The 357-nt window shown below is 54.9% G+C and overlaps 1 protein-coding gene across 1 annotated transcript in view; it reads right to left on the bottom strand.

Annotated features, from left to right (window-relative positions):
* Window positions 1-136: 136 nt before the first annotated feature.
* The window catches only part of EMH_0048310 (uncharacterized protein), a gene marked incomplete at both ends in the record, with an annotated part of 1,227 nt that continues 1,006 nt past the window's right edge, over window positions 137-357 (bottom strand). The window contains one exon of the mRNA XM_013496388.1: window positions 137-357. Within this exon, the coding sequence (XP_013351842.1) occupies window positions 137-357 (221 nt within the window).

Below are 357 nucleotides of genomic sequence, written 5' to 3'. Positions count from 1 at the left end.
TTGCTGATACAAGCTCCTGCTGCTGCTGCTGCTGCTGCTGCTGCTGCTGCTGCTGCTGCTGCTGCTGCTGGTGTGTACAGACACCCGAATTTGGTGATACTGCTGGGCTTTGCTCGGCACGGGAAGGATCGGTTCCTTATCTATGAAATGATGGCGGGGGGGGATGTTGCGGGGCATCTACAGAGAGGTACCAGCTGCTGCTGCTGCTGCTGCTGCTGCTGCTGCTGCTGCTGCTGCTGCTAGAGTTGCTGCTGCTGCTGGTGTTGTTGCTGCGTCCGGGGCTGGTGGTGGTTTTGGTTCGACGGCGTTTTTTGTTTTTTTTTTTTGCTGTTTTCGCGTCAACATTTTTTTCTGCAT

This window comes from Eimeria mitis, genomic scaffold (assembly GCF_000499745.2).
Source record: "Eimeria mitis Houghton genomic scaffold, Emh_scaff2076, whole genome shotgun sequence".
Taxonomy (NCBI): domain Eukaryota; phylum Apicomplexa; class Conoidasida; order Eucoccidiorida; family Eimeriidae; genus Eimeria; species Eimeria mitis.
The sequence above is the reverse complement of the archived record's forward strand: the minus strand, read 5'-3'. Positions and strand labels throughout refer to the sequence as shown.